Source organism: Lycium ferocissimum, chromosome 12, assembly GCF_029784015.1.
Source record: "Lycium ferocissimum isolate CSIRO_LF1 chromosome 12, AGI_CSIRO_Lferr_CH_V1, whole genome shotgun sequence".
Classification (NCBI taxonomy): domain Eukaryota; kingdom Viridiplantae; phylum Streptophyta; class Magnoliopsida; order Solanales; family Solanaceae; genus Lycium; species Lycium ferocissimum.
The window spans coordinates 54,423,941-54,439,834 of record NC_081353.1 but is presented as its reverse complement, the minus strand read 5'-3'; the positions used below and the strand labels follow the sequence as shown (position 1 = coordinate 54,439,834).

Here is a 15,894-nt window from a genome sequence, read left to right as displayed (position 1 = left end):
AAAATGACCCATTGTTTTGTCCAAAAAATAAAGGACTACACCACATTGTCCCCTTAATGCCACATTTGGTCTTTAGGTTATTGTCCAATGGGAATTTCACCCTTTTAACCAATGTATAAAAATCTATTAATCAATAGATGAAGAACCCAGCCCATCACTTCAAATGTCACCTTTTTAAAAAGTGACAAGACCTTGACTTGATCGAATTCTTGCTCTGCGTTTAAGAATTAATTGCTCCGATTTTCTCTACACTGACGGACTATACTAAAATATAGTTAACTAATGCATTTATAAATAATAATGTAAGTATAATATTTAAATATTAATGTATAAGTTACAAAAATGTACTGCTATAAAATAAAGAGATAATTATTAATTGCACAAAATGGTAGTATTACGCTGTACATGTGCAAAAATAATGATTCTTAAAAATGACAATAAATTGATAAAATTCCTAAAATAAGGATAATCATCAATAAATTGTCGAAAAATGTAAAAATGTGTAAAAAGCTATTTCGTGCTCTTTAACGAATCAGGACCACCCGAAACGTTTATTTTAAGCACGTCGAGCCAAAATTAGGAGTCAATACTTAGTTATTTGATTGATTCTTGGTCTATTATCAGGTTATCATCGTAAGGTCGGTAACCTCCGATTTGTATTATGGAATTCGTGTCGAATCCAAAGAAATAACTTAACGATGATAACCTGATAATATTACATCTATGAGCCTCTAAGATTGCACATGTAAACATATATTACATCTATTATCAGGTTCATATTTCAAATTAATGTAATATATGTTTACATGTGCAATCTTAGAGGCTCATAGACATAGTGGGGGTATGTAAGTATTATATATAGTCAGGTTGGCATTGTCTTGGTCTGTGATACTTTCCTGTTAGCTTTGCCGGTCCGCATATGTACATATGTGTTGGATTATTAGATATTTCTGTGTTGGGCCTTTTCTGTGTGCAGGTGTTCTTGAGTTACGGTATATGATGTTCAAAGTAACTGTTAAGTCAAGTGGTTCCCAGCCTACGGGTTGGAGCCCATCGTACCCCTTGTCGGGGTGTGACAGAAGTTCACCATAAATATGTCAACAAACGACCTCAACGCTAGATATGAGGTCGGATAGCAGTCTCTGGATCACTATCTGCACTCAAAAGAATGCAACAAGGTAGTATCAGTACAAATACTATGTACTGATAGATATCATAGGCCGGCTAAGATTAGTATCATGCATACATTATAAAATTAATAAAATAGATAAGCCAGCCAACAACACATAAACAATTAACCCAATCAACAAGACAACCATGGTTATTAACAATCAAGTCACCCAATGATATCAAGAGTCAAATCACGGAAGCAAGCAACGAAAATAAGTCTACCAACAATAACCATATACACACTATACACACATGCTAATTGATGTCATTGCTCAGTAGTTATGACTTGCAGGGGACCCATGGTGTCCATGCACCACTCGTTCCGGACTCACTCCTCGGACCCGAGCTCACAACTAGGCCACATCCTCTTCCCCGGTCAAATGTGCCTGTTCATATCTAGGTCTTATCCTCACCCCCGGTCAAATGAGCCTTTTCATATATATATATATATATATATATATATATATATATATATACATATATGTATATCCGTATCTAGTGTCACATTATTTTCAATAATCAAATTATCATTTGTATCTCAATTCCATCAAGAAGATCATATTAACTTCTCATCACAACCCCATCAACCTGTAAGTTCCAATACAATGAATAGTGGCACGAAGCCCACATAATCGCTCAATCAATAACATATAGGAATCTCAACACACACACACATCATGTTTGAAGACTAGACATGCTTTCTCCTATCAATTTCACAACACATACAATCAACTAATTAAAGTCTAACTCAAGTAGACCATAACCTACCTCGAATGTAGAGCTGGGGACAATGCAGATTACTCCACTATAGCCTTTCCCTTCTGTAAAGCCTCGGAACGCTCAAAGTCTAGCAATTAGAATGCTCAATAAGTCATAATTACTCTAATCACATAATCAATTCAAGAACGCCCTTCCCTTTAGCCCCATTCCAATTGGTGAGTGATTTCTAGGTGTAAATCACCCTAACATTTGCCTTCGCAACCACCAATTATCAATTTATAAGGCTATTTAATCAAAACATCTATTACAAGCAGTTTCCATGGTCAAGCTACCATTTTTATGAAACCCTAAGTCTCAATTTACTTAGTTCATGACTCTAATGGTTCAATTCTTGATTAAAAGGTAATAACCCAAGCCATTAGATGATAGACACATGATAGCAATCATAACCCATCAACTATAGAAGGTCTATTACGTTCTAGGGTTACTATTTATAATTCACCATTGTAGACCCATGAAACGGATGGTAATCATGAAGATGATAACGTAATAATGGAAGGAATGGTTGAGACTTACTTCTCAAAGATATTCTTGCCCTAGCTTGGAATTTCGCCCTATGTGCTTGTGGGGAACTGTTTTGTAGTTTTATGAATAAAGAATTCGAAACTAAGTGTTTAAAAGCCGACATTCTGTTCCCGTTGATCGCTGCGGCGGTCAATCATCGCTGTAGCGGTCGCGCTATAGCGGCCAAGTGCCCGCTATAACGGACCACTCTAAACCTGACTTTCACCATGACGGACCTGATCCCGCTATAGCGACATCGCCATAGCGGTCCAGTGCCTGCTACAGCGGACACAACAAAATCCGACTGACCGCTGGTGCAAGAAGCTAGCCGCTATAGCGGTCCCGCCATAGCGGTAATACTTCCGCCGCAGCTGTACCACTGAATCAGTGAGCTCGCTAATTTCACAGTTTTTCGACTCTACCACCCAACATTTCATCCGAGGCCTCACAAGCACAACCAAAACATGCATATACATAAAAACACCATACGAACTAATCTGTGGCCTCGGAATTTCCAACGGAGTTCTAATTTCCTACGTCCACCCCCCCCCCCCCCTCCCGATGGACTCAACACAATCAAACAACAATCACAAACAAGTCAAGCTTTCAGTTCTTAAACTTATATAATCGAGTTTCTATTAGCTCGTTCTACCCTTGGGAAGGTTCTATTTGGTGGGATGATCCTATATTTCCCATAACAACCAGGAGGGTCGTTACATGAATAATATTTTCTTTTTGAGACTTATCCAATTATTTGGCTAAGGAAGTTTAATAATTATGAAATTTATCAAAAAATCATGATTAACCACCACTAAATTAATTATGTGGTAGAAAATATAACATAACTTATACTTGCTTAATTAATTTTTTATTTTTATTTTTGTATATTGAGTTTGGGCTCGGGCTTAGTACGGACATCGTCCAACTAGTATATTATATAAGAGAGAATACTTATTTTTTGCAGTCCTAACATGAATTTTTTTGTCTCTTTGTACCCCTAATTGAAAGTTTTATGCCTATGTAAATTCTCATACACTTTGGGAAATTTTATGAAGTTTAAGGACTTTTTTCATGCCACTAAAAATGATGATGTCATGAAAAAGGTTATAATGGACCCCACAAAGCACACTCATGCATACTTAATTAGTCTTTCACGTGGAAATATTATTAAATTATTTCAAATTATATTTTTCCTTAAAAAGTTATTATAGACACATAAAAAAATTATCCAATCATTCAAGTTTTTTCTTAATATAGGCTTAGTTATTATATTAAAATATTATTCTTATAATATTGTTTATTACTACTTTTGATGTTATTTATCATTTGCTATTTTAAATTTTTGTTGTCCAATTAAGCGTAAAGTTTTTTGTCTCCTGTAATTTTGTATCGTACATGCTGACAAGCATAAGTAATTAACACAAATTTCAGTTAAGGTATCATTAAGTTTTAAATTAAAATAATAAATACAAATAACTTCTATCATTATTAAATCCTTTAAATATGTATCGAAAATGTAAAGTGTAGTCCTATAATCTCAATCGAAAAATGAATTCCGAAGTTCGGTAGTTAATTAATAAAACTTCTACATGCACAACATAAAATTATGTAATAAGTTACTATGTTAAAAGAGGATATATATATATATATATATATATATATATATATATATATATATATATATATATATATATATATGAAAATAAACTATATTTTATTTCTTTTTTATATTAAAACATTTTGCAAAAAAAAAAATGGATAATCAATCTTTTATATAATTTAGGACAAAATAGTTAATTTCAACATGAAAAAGTTATTACAATGTCGATTTTATAAAATCGTTCATTAAATAAAAAAAAAATGTTACTATTTCTTAAGATGCATCTTTTGGAAGAAAAAAAAAGTAAGCTTAATGTAAGAACAATTTAATTTTATTGACTTTTAAGTATTATATTTTTTTTTTATGTGGATTTAAGAACATTTATAAAAGTATCTTGCAAATCAAGACTTTTAATTATATATAGTTACTTGTAAGTTAACTCCATTGATTAATATTTTCGCGTTAAGTATCCTTATGTAAAAATAAGTTAGCCAATATGAGTTCAATTCAAAGAAATAAATGAAATTAATTTAACATGTGGAAAACTCAATTTGGGTCATAATTGCTTTGATTTGTTTGCCCGTATCTGATCTTTCATATGTCTTTTTCGAGCGAGGTCTTCCGAAATGCCTCCTACCTAAGGTCGGGGTAAGCGTCTCTGCGTCTGCATTCTCTCTCTCAAACCCCACGTTGTGAGGTTCACTGGGTATGTTGTTGTTGTTGTAGTGCATAAACGTAATTTCATGCCATTATCTGCAAAATATAGGTACGTTTTAATACCTTGCAGAAAACAAGACAAATTATTGCAGTCGTATAATAAGATATACTCCCTATGTTTCAATTTATATGAACCTTTTACAATTTGAAGAGTCTACGAGGTGTTTCTTTGACCACATTTTTCTAATATTTTTTCTTAATTATTTAAATTATAAATTATCATGACTTAGAGTACTTTATATGTAGTTTCTAAATATATAAATTTTATTTTTACAAACTTGAAAAATTTATATCAAAATTCACGGTCAAAGTTATAAAGTTTGACCCTCGTACTCCGAAAAGGTTCACATAAATTGAAACGGAGGGAGTATAATAATTGTGTCATTTGGCCTGTGCTTACCAACATTAAAAAGTTAATTTGGAGATATTTTTTTAATTTTTTCTGTTCTTGCTTCATTGTTTTTGTAACATCAGTTTGCCACTTTCAAAAGACTTCTAAAATAGTAAAGTACAAAAAGGCATCCGTAAGTTAAAGGAAAACACTTTTCTTAGTTTATATGGTAAACTTTTTAAAAACACTCAAACAAATGAAAGCTCTTCTAATTCCTATTTTACTAAAAAAACAAAAAAAGTAATTTTTTCATTATACATTGTACGAGTTTATCCTTTTCTAGTTGTGTATGAAATTTTATCATGGTGGTGTTCGGATTAATTTAAATGGATTTCAATTATTTCACTGGGTATTCGTTGTTTCTAATTAGCACAAGGGATCGATGAGGCAACAGAAAAGACTGAAATATATTCAACAGGTTGATATACATATACAAAAAAAAAAAAAAAAAAAGATTAGCACAAGTATCTGGTAAACAATGTGTATGATTTTTCTTTACCTATCAATATATAGGAAAACCAAGTCAAGGAAAGAATAATGAAAAAGTAGAAAAGACTTTTTTTTTTTTTTTTTTGTAACTAGAAAATTTGAAAACCCAAAATTGATGAAAAGCAAAAACGGATTAATTTAGGCCTCACCGAGTTTATCCTGAACACCGTTATCCAATAGGACATGACGTAGCAAGAGATGGATCAAACATTAGAATAATGTTAAAAATGTCCTTAAAGTGAGGAGGAACAAGACACTCAACTTTGGACTATGTGCCACCACATGACAGCTCATCAAATGTCTCCTTTACATTTGGAAACTTTTATTTTTTTATTAAATACCCTTTCTTTAATTTATTTAAACTCATTTATTTATCTATACAATAAATTTAAAAAAAAAAGAAATTTTAAATTTGTGGTGTTAAATGAGTTACATATATTTTGTGTGGTTATAAATCATTACATAAAGATAAATTATTTTCAAATATAAAAAAGAGTCATTCTTTTTTACACAAATTAATAAAAAAATAAGTTCACATAAATTGAAACAGAGGGAGTAATAACTATTCAGTCAGCTTGTGTGCAATTAAATCAATTTTATAAAGAGTTAATGGTAAAAAATACATTTAATCTATCACTTTTTCATAAATTTTATACGTCAATTTTTTTTTTTTTACCTATCTAAATTATCAATCTCTTTGTATTAAAATACATCTCAATAAGGAGTTTATCAACAGTTCATTGATCTATTTACCTGTTTAAATTAGTATTGAAGTGTGTTTTAATAAGAAAGTAGTGATAGTTTAAGTACTTAAAGGGAATAACAGATACTTAGGTAGTCGCAAAAAAGTAAAAATTAAAGAATGTTTTTTATCAGTAACGCTTTATAAAATATTTTTTACCTCCCATCAGTATAAGTAAATAACTTTATTCACCAAAATTCAAACACATAAAAAGAACTACATAATAATTTTTATTCTACTGAAATTTGAACGTGAAGCTTTACTATTCTTAATTCATTTCATTGTTCACTAAATCACACCGTTACGCGCTTTTGAAAACTTGCACTCAAAAAGAGATTGGGATGAGCAATTCCTAAACAAATCTCACTTTTTGAAAGAGCCAAAAAAGAAAGTGCAGGTGAGCTTCCTTCCTTACATGATTTTCCCACTAAGATCTTCTTCTTCATCTTCATAGTGTAGATAGTACTAGCAAAAACAGCATGTTAGAAGGCAAAGCTCTGATTGAAGACACAGACATGCCAGTGAAGATGCAGATCCAAGCCATGTCATGGGCTTCTCAAGCTCTTGATGTTTATGATGTTTTAGACTGCAAATCTATTGCTGCTCACATCAAGAAGGTAACCAAAATCACTTTCACATTCTTGATTCTAGCACTGCTTTTGGGGTTGTAAAAATTTCAATTTTTTCCTAGAGTTGATGCATATTTGAAATATCATTTTTTCATAAGTTTCATGCCTAACTCTTAGCTCTTCCCTTTTCATATCTGAACTATCACAATCTGTGTATAAAATACACTCCGAAGCTGATTAGGCTAATTATATATTTTTTTCCTAAACTATCACCATGTAGTCAATTACGTGTATTTTAATATACGGATGATAGTTCAGATAGGAAAATGATAGATGGTGATATTTTAGATACGAAAAGAGAACATGATAGTTCAGAGGTATTTGACCATTACCCCTTCTTCGTATGAATGTACAAGTTACACCTAAGATTTTGCCTTTGTTGTATGCAGGAGTTTGACCAGAAGTATGGAGGTGGATGGCAGTGTGTGGTGGGATCAAACTTTGGGTGTTTCTTTACTCATACTAAAGGAACATTTATCTATTTCACTTTGGAGACTCTTAACTTCCTCATCTTCAAAGGAGCCTCTTCTCCTTGAAGGGAAGAAAATAGGAGATGTAGTTACTCTTAGATAGCTCATTTTCCTGTTCATAATCTCCTTCCCCTTTTTGACTTCAATGTATTTTCTTTTTTTTTTACTACTTTTGAAAGCAAGATCTGGGAAGGTAATGAGAAAACCAAGAAGTTCAAATGTATGCTTCCAAGAAACTGTAGTTTTTAGTTAGTCATGTATCCATGAGTAGAATAATGAATGATTGGTGCTGTTCTGCTCACTTGATACCAGTAAGGAAGAAAAATAACAACACAAATTAAAGAATAAAAAAGTTAGATAATCAGTTAAGGAAATTGAAAGAACATTTGAATCAAGCACAAATACCCTATTGATTTTAAGCTTAATAATTTTGACCCAAAACTATAGGAACAACCCATTGAAAATTCAGCTTAACAAGTTTCCACATCAACAAAGGAATTCATCCTTACACTAATAAAGGAGTTCAACGTCCGTAAATTAGGCTAAGTAGGGAAGTTCTCTATCATTAACTATAGGGATATAGTAAACCTTAATGACTACTTGCCTATTGCATAAGTGGCTAAGAAGACAAAATTGTTTCAAGCACCGACAGAACCTGAAGCGCTCCTTCTTTCAAAGAGAGGACGGGTTATTCACATTTCATTTGATGGTCAAAGGCGAATTGAAAGTTAAGCGGTGGGAATTCTAAAGATTCCCCAGGGGAAAAATAGAGATGTTTCCTACGTTACCCATAATATGTGGAAGTATCGACGACCCCCTTTTTTACGTCCCTATGTTCCCCTGTGTGGCGACATGGGGGAGAAAAAAGGAAAGATAGGGATGGGATTTCTCTCTCTTTTGGCATAGCGGGGCCCCGTGGGAGGCTCGCACGATGGGCTATTAGCTCAGTGGTAGAGCAGGCCCCTGATAACTGCGTTGTTGTGCTTGGGCTGTGAGGGCTTTCAGCCATGGATAGTTCAATGTACTCATCGGCGCCCTTGACCTCTTGTAGCTCTTTAATGCTTGATATCTTCATGAGTGAGTCTCACGTTGTGTCCATCATTTGAAAGAAATTCATCCTCGAATTGGGACTTTGAAACAAAAGAATGGGAGCTTTCATTAGTAAATTTTCAACTTGGGCATAAACAAGTGCCTCAAACAAACACAATGATTGTTGATCCAGTTTTAACTATTGCCTCTAATCATGTTAATTCTAAAGGTTTTTTCCTCTTACAAAGAGAAGAGACATGAAAAAACTTATTGTTACTCTCCCCTTGGAGAATCCAATCATGTCTACAGTTTAGATGCCAAAAGATTTCTTCATTTCTTAACAGATCCTGAAGTTGATTGTTCAGATCAATTTCCAATAAAAACAGTGTAAGAGATACAATTCTCTTGGCTCTTTTAGATCCCATCTAATATTAGCCAAATTTGGTTGTTTTTTTTTTTTTTTTCAAAAATAATTTCTAAAATTATTCTTATTCAAAACTTTAGCTTTTCTAGGGAAGTTGGCGACAAAAGTAATAAAATCATTTTCAGTTTTCAACCAATTACACGCTACTAAATTTTCAGAAGTCTTAGCCTCACATTTTTTTTTTAATCGATCTCCTCCATCTCTATCTCTAGTGACTGGAAGCATATTTTACATATAGCAGATATATACATAACAGAAGAGTACTATCTCCCTGCACCTACTTAGAAAGGAGCACACTCCATTCCATAAGACAAGTAGGATTTCTACGGAAGCTCACAAAAATATATATTATTAGGAGGACTGCAACATCCTCTTCTATCCATCTAAATTCTAAAGTAAGTCAAGGGATATCAAAATTGTAATTTCTAAATATGTTCCTATCCAAAAAGAAGGAGTTTTCGTGAATCTGTCTTCTGGAAGAAGGGAGCTGACATCTGTCAAGCTTGAGTTCACCTTTTGCCTTCTTTGGAAGTAGTTGAAAGTCATTTATGTGAATAGGGTTCCTGCAATTTAGACTCCAATTGGCAAGAGTATCCGCAACTTTATTCCCTTCTCTAAAACAATGTTGGATGCTCCAATTGTCAAATAAAGAAGTCTGCTTTTGGATGTCTTCAATAATATCCCATAAATTCCAAGGGGGATCCATCTTTCTCATCACCCATTCTATCACCATTTTCGAATCGCATTCCATTTCGATGTTTTTAATCCTTGTGTTAATACACCAATCAATACCAGCCTTTAGAGCTGAAGCCTCAGCTTCATTGTTAGACATAATCCCGAGGGGTATGGCATAAGCATTAATCAACTGTCCCTGATCATTTCGGATCACTCCCCCTCCTCCACTAATTCCCGGATTTCCTTTGGAGCAACCATCAGAATTAAGCTTCATGAAACCTGGTTTAGGAGTTATCCATTTCACAGCCACAGAAGAAATATGATATTTAGCACCATCCAGAATTTTAATAAATTCTTCAACAGATAAGAATGGAGGTATTTTGGGATACTGTTTGTGAGTAACCATATTCAATTGTTGATGAATTTGATGAATGATGACCCTGTCCTGCATTTTGATATTGCTGAATCTACTCTTGCACCTGGATTGCCATATTTGCCACACTATGATGCCTGGTAAAACTTGGAGAGCTAAGTTTTGGATGGGATTGTTTCCTTTGTTCATCCACCAGTTGAGGATATGATGTCTCAAACTAGAATTACCAAATCTGATCCCAAACATTTGATTGAAGTAGAGCCAAATATTTTGGCTGATCATGTTGTTCAAGAATAAATGATCTTCATCCTCTTGTTGATGAGTAATACAGCAGGAGCTCATGGAAGGAAGATGAATGCCAAATCTTTTCAAGTTCTGGTCTACAGCAGTTTTCTGCCTGAGGAGTTTCCACAAGAAGAAGGAAGTTTTGAAAGAGACCTTAGTATGCCATATCATCCTATTGAAAGAAGAGGATACATGTTGCTCTCTAATAATATTCCAGGCTGATTTACAAGAGAATTTTCCTTCAGCACTAGGAGTCCAAACAGGTTGATCCTGTATATTAGAAATTTTAATAGTAATTCCCTGTATGTGAGCAACAATGTCAACAGGCAAAATAAGTCTCAACTTGGGCACATTCCAATTTCCATTTTATTCTGTCTCTAATCTTCATCATTCTTCTCTAGCAATGTGACTGTGTATAACTCCACTTTCTAGCAGCCGGATGGACTCTTCTAGAGTATTTGGATTTTAAGAAATCAGACCATAAAGAATTTGAAGGGGAGCCTTGGCATAATTGGTAAAGTTGCTGCCATGTGGCCAGGAGGTCACGGGTTCGAGCCGTGGAAACAGCTTCTTGCAGAAATGCAAGGTAAGGCTGCGTACAAAAGACCCTTGTGGTCCGGCCCTTCCCCGGACCCCGCGCATAGCGGGAGCTTTAGTGCACCGGGCTGCCCTTTTAGACCATAAAGAATTCCTAGTTCTGAAGTGCCACCAGAGTTTGGCACCAAAGTTATCATTCACCTCTTGAAGAGATCTTATCCCAATTCCTCCTTCTGCAGTAGGTCTGCACATCTTGTGCCACGCCACCCAATGGTGTTTGTTCTTGCCTTCATTATTACCTCAGAAGAAGTTTGCAAAAATCTTTTCCATTTGTTGATGGATAGTCTTAGGAGGTTGACAGATAGAAAGTAGATGAACAGGCATGGCTGATAATACATGCTTGATCAAAGTGATTTTTCCTCTGGCAGATAACCTCTTGCAATGCCATGCTCCGACTTTTTTGATGATTTTAGTGGCAGCTTCTGCGAAAAATTGATTTTTTTTTCCGTCCCTGAAATAAAGGGCATCCCAAATATTTTATAGGAAATTCTTTCCTTTGTACCTGCAAAAGATGAGATACTATGTTAATTCTATTATCAGAGATGTTTTGATTCATAATAAAGCAACTATTTTCTTTGTTTATAAGCTGTCCGGAATTCATCTCATATTTCTTCAAGCATTCCATCATCAGATTCAGATTTTCCTGCTCAAAAAATAATAAGGTCATCAGCATATGATAAATGGTTTATTTTTGGTCCATTAGGTTGCATATAGAAACCAATGAATCTGGGGTTATTGTATAAGTTATTAAGCATTCTAGACAAGGATTCAACAACTAAGATGAATAGAGATGGGGAGATGGGGTCTCCCTGTTTGACGCCTCTCTGAGAATTGGAAAAACCATGCCTTTTCCCATTAATAACCACTGTATACCACATATTGGATAAAAAGTTCCAAATATTATGAATCCATCCCTCACTGAAACCCATCTTTCTCATTAATGCACAAATAAAGTACCAAGACATCCTGTCATACACTTTGTTCATGTCAATTTTAAAGACAACATTGCCTCCCTTATTGTTCATTTTCATATCATGAATGATTTCCTGTGCTAGAAGCACAGCACATTCTCCCCTATAGCTCTTCCTTTCACAAAACCACTTTGATTGGGAGAAATGAGCTTAGGAATGATCTTAAACAGCCTGTTATTCATGACTTTGGACACAATCTTTTGGGTAACATTGCTGAGGCTAATTGGTCTAAACTCAGAAAATTCTTGAGGTGAGTCCACTTTAGAAAGCAGAATTAGGCAGGAATTAGTGAAGAATCTAGGCATCTGCTTTCCATTCATAACAGCCTTGACCATCTTTAACACATCATCTCCAACAATATCCCAGGCCTTTTGAAAAAATAAACTACTGAACCCGTCTGGCCCAGATGAACTATTATGATTGATAATAAAAACCACATCTTTAACTTCCTGTAGAGTTGGAGGAGCCATCAAATCATCATTATCAGAATTAGAAACAAGTCCTCCTATCAATATCAACTTTATTATGGGAAAATAGATTTTGATAGAAGTCTACAGCAGCTAAACCAATCTCATTGTCCCCTTGGATCCAAATTTCATTATTTTGAATTCTATGAATATGAAGAATGCTTCTTCTACCTCTTACCACAGAGTGAAAAAACTTAGTATTCTCATCCCCTTCTAACTGCCATTTGATATTAGCTTTCTGCCTCCAAAATGAACCAACTTGCTTATGTAGAAGGATAAGTTCAGCTTTCACTTTATGCATCTGCATTCTGTCACTTTGAGATAAGGTATTCATATAATTCTCTTCTTCTTGTATCACCTTATCTTCAAGTTGCTTCACTTGAATAAAAATGTCACCATTGTGTTTCTAGACCAAGCACTCAGTGCCTTACTAGTGTTCTTCATTTTCTGTTGAATTTCCCAAAAAATATTACACTCCGTATGAGAAAACCAGGGATTCTTAACCACATCCAAAAAGCCATCATGATCTGCCCAAAAATATAAAAATCTTAGATATTTCACATGCTCTGATTGTTCATTACCAAAAGAGATCAAGATTGGACAATGGTCAGAACTGATTCTGGGAAGATGAGTCACATTAGATAAGGAGAACAATTCAATCCATTTATCATTTACCCCCATTCTGTCCGATCTTTTCGATATGATCTCCTCTTCCTTTCTTTCATTACACCATGTAAATCTATTGCCAGAAAAACCAATATCATTTAGACCACAATCATGCAAGCATTCCATGAATGGTATACTTTTGCTCAGTTTTTGAGGTTTTCCTCCTACTTTTTCATCAATAGAAAGAATGCTATTAAAATCACCACATACTGCCCATGGGGATTTCATAATAGAAGCTAGTGCTCTCATATATCCCCAAAGGTCTTCCCTTCCAGCAGTTGTGGATTTGGCATACACCACAGAGACAAACCACTCCGTGTTATTATCATTTAGAATAAATTTACAAGTCACCAACTGATCTTCGTTTGCATAGATACTGCATTTCAATTCAGAGGTCCAAAACACCCATATTTTGTTGCTACAATTAGCAAAACACCCATGCATACCAAGAATGTATTTGTAGTTCTCTATCTTAGTCTCTTTGATAAAGGGTTCTTGAATAACCACAAGAGAAATTCTATTTTGTTAAATCATGTATTTCAGCCTTTCAGTGGAGGCCTGGGATTTCATACCTCTAATATTCCAGTTAAGGACATTAATCATTAAGAACATTAGTAAGAGGTTTTTGTGAATTCAGCTTTTGGGGTCTTGTAATAGGGGGATTCCCTAATTGTATGTCCAGTTTTGTTTTTGTGACCCTTCTTCGGAGATTGATCTTTTTGCCTAGTTCCTTTGTTTCTTTTTGAATTATCAGATTTCATCTCATTTGTTCCAACCACCGCATGATCAGCCTGTTCATTTGAGGATTCTTCAGAGGTTTCACCCTCTGAAGAAGTCTCATCCGCCCATTCATCAATATCTGCCTTTTCTTGATCTACCTTTTCATCTCTTTGAACCACTTCCTGTTGTTGTATCTCCCTTTCTTGTTGATGGTGAACTTCTTCTTCTTCCATCAATTCATCAACACTATTTTGTATTAGGGTGGTGATCTGCCCTTGCTGAGTTTGTTCCTTCATCTGCTCATTGTTTTCTTGTCGATTCCTGTTTTGAGAACTACCGGCTTTCTTCTTGGGTTTTTTTCCTTTAGCTTCCTGCCAATCACCAATAAATAGATCCACTTGTAGCTCACTAGGATCCTTGATGATTATTCTTTGCTCCTTGTTAGCAGTTTCACCATCGGTTCTATCCTCTGATGTTGTCAACTGCTCTGTAGCTGTAGTGCCTTCCTCCTGTTCAAAATTTCCTTTTTCGGGACTATTCTTGGTGCTCTTCTCCTGGTTTCCTGTTTCAACCTGACTGGAGTTGTCAATCTGCTCATTCTGAATATTGTCTTTGTTTTTATTCGAATTACCCTCTTTTTTCTTGCTGTTACTAGTGTCATTGGTAGGTAATGGTTTGTCCAATCCAAAAATCACTCTGATGGGTTTATACACACTTTTTGGAGGCTCACTTTGGCCTCTTATCTGGAGTTTCTAAGCATTTCTTGAAACTTTTGGATCCCTGCCTCTTTCAGTCTGCTTTGGGTTGTCATTAGTCTCTTTTGTAGGTTGTGTATTGTTGGCAGATTTGTCCTTCAATTCCTTTGCTGGTTCTCATTGTTGCCATATTCTTTCTGATTATTGTTGCCCTCATTCTTGTGAACCTCCTTGTTTTTTCCTTCGTGCCTTTTCTTCTCCAAAATTCTACAGTTGGCTATATTGTGTCCAAGTCTTCTACAGTGCTTACAATACTTGGGGATATTCTCATATTCAATTTTCTGAACGAATCCCTTTAGAGGCGAGTTCTCGTCTTCATCACCAACCCAAATAGTATTAATTAAAGGTTTTAACAAATCGACTTCGATTCTAACCTTTGCCATACTAGGTCTATTCATAGTTTTGGTAGCTAGGTCCAATTCGAGTGGTTTGCCAGCATCGCCAACAATCTGTTCAATGCAGTATCAATTATGCATATGGAATGGCAAACCTGGTAGTAAAGCCCAGACAGGAACAATCGGAAGATCTTCTTCGGGTTTAAAGTCCGGTGTCCACTGCTGCAACCACATTTGGAGTCCTTCCAGTTCAATCACCTTTTTGTACAACACCACATTCTAGTCCTCATCGTTTGTAAAGCTCAGAAAGACGTTGAAATTATCGTAGACTCTTATCTTTGGAGCTCCCTTTAAAGAGAATTTTTCAGAAAACCTAGATCGGATCACATCAATTTGGGGTCGAATTTTCAAAAATCGACCAACAATTGTTCGTTTGCACTGATTTGCCATAACCCCGTAGTAATCCCTAGTTTTAAAAATCACCGCGTGCATACCATTGTGTGTTGTTCTTCTAGCTTTCACTGATTGTTCAAGGCGGGGTGGGTTCATAGAAGAACTTGTCGGATCTGTTACAGAGGAAGCATAAGTACTGGGTTTCCCTTCAATTCCTCCAGGGACCAAGTTCGCCCCATGGGGAGCTTCAGATTGAGCAGAAGTACGCGCGCGGGGCGTGTATTTCAGTCACTAATATCTGAGAAAAGAGCCGTTAGTATGAAAGAGAGAGAGACTTTTTTTTTTTTACTACTTTACTTAGCCTCACATTTGAATGGCTTAGTTAATATTTGAGTAGAGTTAATTACTTCCAAGCACATGAAAATGAGAGAATGATCGGAACAAGTTCTTGAAAGATTTTTAATCTCTGCTTCTGAAAACAATCTTCTTAAACGCTTATTGAAACAATCTTTTTAAGCTTTTGTTAGCCCAATACTCTGTCATGTCTAACTTCTTTATAAGTTAGGCCATCACTTCCACAGCAATTGATATTCTCCCTACGCTCTTCTTCTATTGGACGACGTATCATTTCTAAATCTTCTTTCATCCAAGCAGCTAAAGTCATTAAAATCTCCTGTAAACATCCAACGTTGAACGGTGTCACGATCCAAAT

The 15,894-nt window shown here is 35.0% G+C and overlaps 1 protein-coding gene across 1 annotated transcript; it reads left to right on the top strand.

Annotated features, from left to right (window-relative positions):
- Positions 1–6,698: 6,698 nt before the first annotated feature.
- Positions 6,699–7,793, top strand: LOC132039754 (uncharacterized). Its single transcript, XM_059430275.1, has 2 exons — positions 6,699–7,010; positions 7,412–7,793. Exons 1-2 carry the CDS (start codon positions 6,873–6,875, stop codon positions 7,556–7,558), a joined length of 285 nt encoding a protein of 94 aa, XP_059286258.1. The 5' UTR covers positions 6,699–6,872; the 3' UTR covers positions 7,559–7,793.
- The last annotated feature ends 8,101 nt before the right edge of the window (positions 7,794–15,894 follow it).